At 56.9% G+C, this 1,394-nt stretch overlaps 1 protein-coding gene across 6 annotated transcripts in view; it reads right to left on the bottom strand.

Moving 5' to 3' along the window:
- The window catches only part of GUCY1A1 (guanylate cyclase 1 soluble subunit alpha 1), a 32,017-nt gene that overhangs the window by 5,634 nt on the left and 24,989 nt on the right, over window positions 1-1,394 (bottom strand). For 5 of the 6 annotated variants that reach the window (XM_014582404.2, XM_006164196.3, XM_006164195.3 and 2 more), the window contains one exon: window positions 145-808. In XM_014582404.2, the coding sequence (XP_014437890.1) occupies window positions 560-808 (249 nt within the window). In that variant the 3' untranslated portion in view covers window positions 145-559. Of the gene's footprint in view, window positions 1-144; window positions 809-1,394 lie in introns of those variants that run through there. The other variant, XM_006164198.3, reaches the window with a different exon arrangement.

Below are 1,394 nucleotides of genomic sequence, written 5' to 3' on the forward strand. Positions count from 1 at the left end.
CCTGCACCCCCCAGAGGACGCCTGTCTGACCGCACCTGCACCCCCCAGAGGACACCTGTCTGACCGTACCTACACCCCCCAGAGGACGCCTGTCTGACCGCACCTTCACCCCCCAGAGGACGCCTGTCTGACCACACCTGCACCCTGCAGAGGACGCCTGTCTGACTGCACCAGGCGGTCCTGATTCGTGTCCTTCACACTAACTTGACCAGGATAAGCTCAGCACTTCACTGAGTACTCTGAGGCATTCTGGAGAATTATCTGTCTTGAGGTTTCATGGGACCCCCAGTTTTGAAGCTGTTGCATGTCCTGGACAGCGTGTGTGTGGCTCTGCTGGCTTCTGCCTGAGCTCCGGCCCACGCCATGCATGTGCTCATGGTGGCACCGGGTGACCTGGCATGCCCAGCACATTCGTAGGGGCCTGAAGGACAATGATGGTGAAACCTGGTGACTGTGAGGCTCACGCCGGGCGACAGATATCGCTGGGAGGCGCTCGCGGGCTAAGCGCTGTGAAGAGACAGTGAGGGGGACGGACCAGCACTCTTCCCTTTAAGGCTACCTACGAGGAACACGTGATGGGAATGAGCCGGGTCGTGGGGAAGGGTGGCAAGTGCATGTGAAGAAGGCGCAGGCGGGGGCCGCTGCTGTGGTACCTGTAGGTGGTTGGGCTGACATTGATCTTCCGTGGCACGCTGCACGACTCGAATTTGTTAGCCAGAGTGACGTTGTTCCCAAACAGACAGTAACGGGGCATTTTCACGCCCACAACTCCAGCAAAGACAGACCCGGAGTGCAGTCCAATCCGCATCTGAAAGCAAACCCCACACAATGTCCCAGTCACAGGCATGGCGTCCCCTGGCCAGGGCCGTCCGAGTGCCGGGCCCTGAGCTCACCCGCATCAGTCACCGCTTCCACAGAGCCCACTGCTCGTGCACGTTAAAACGTCCTGTGTAGGGCCAGCCTTTGGTGCCAGGGCCCTACATCCACGTGGCTGGCTGACAGTTCAAGTCCAGCCCTCATGGCTTGGAAGAGAAAAACAGACAAACAAACAAACACCGGGCATGTGTGTGGCATGTGCATTTGCCAGAGAAAGAGAAAGCGAGAAATCACCCCCGGAAGGGGTGGCCACAACACATTCCCTTCTCCTCTCTTCTCTCTGGGTTTGGGGCACATGCGCACACACACCCAATGCGACTTTCAAGTTTCCAGGTCCAGGACTTGAACTGTGATCAGTCACGTTGAAGTCCAGTGCCTTAACCAGCATACTACCTGTTGACCCCAGACTCTCTGACTTTTATGTAACCTGCTCTCTCCATCCCTAGGAGATGCTTCCCAAACAACACTGACAGAAAAGGACAGAGAGGCTGGGCCGGGGTTTTTTTTTTTTTTTTTTT

This window comes from Tupaia chinensis, unplaced genomic scaffold (assembly GCF_000334495.1).
Source record: "Tupaia chinensis unplaced genomic scaffold, TupChi_1.0 Scaffold143591_1, whole genome shotgun sequence".
Taxonomy (NCBI): domain Eukaryota; kingdom Metazoa; phylum Chordata; class Mammalia; order Scandentia; family Tupaiidae; genus Tupaia; species Tupaia belangeri.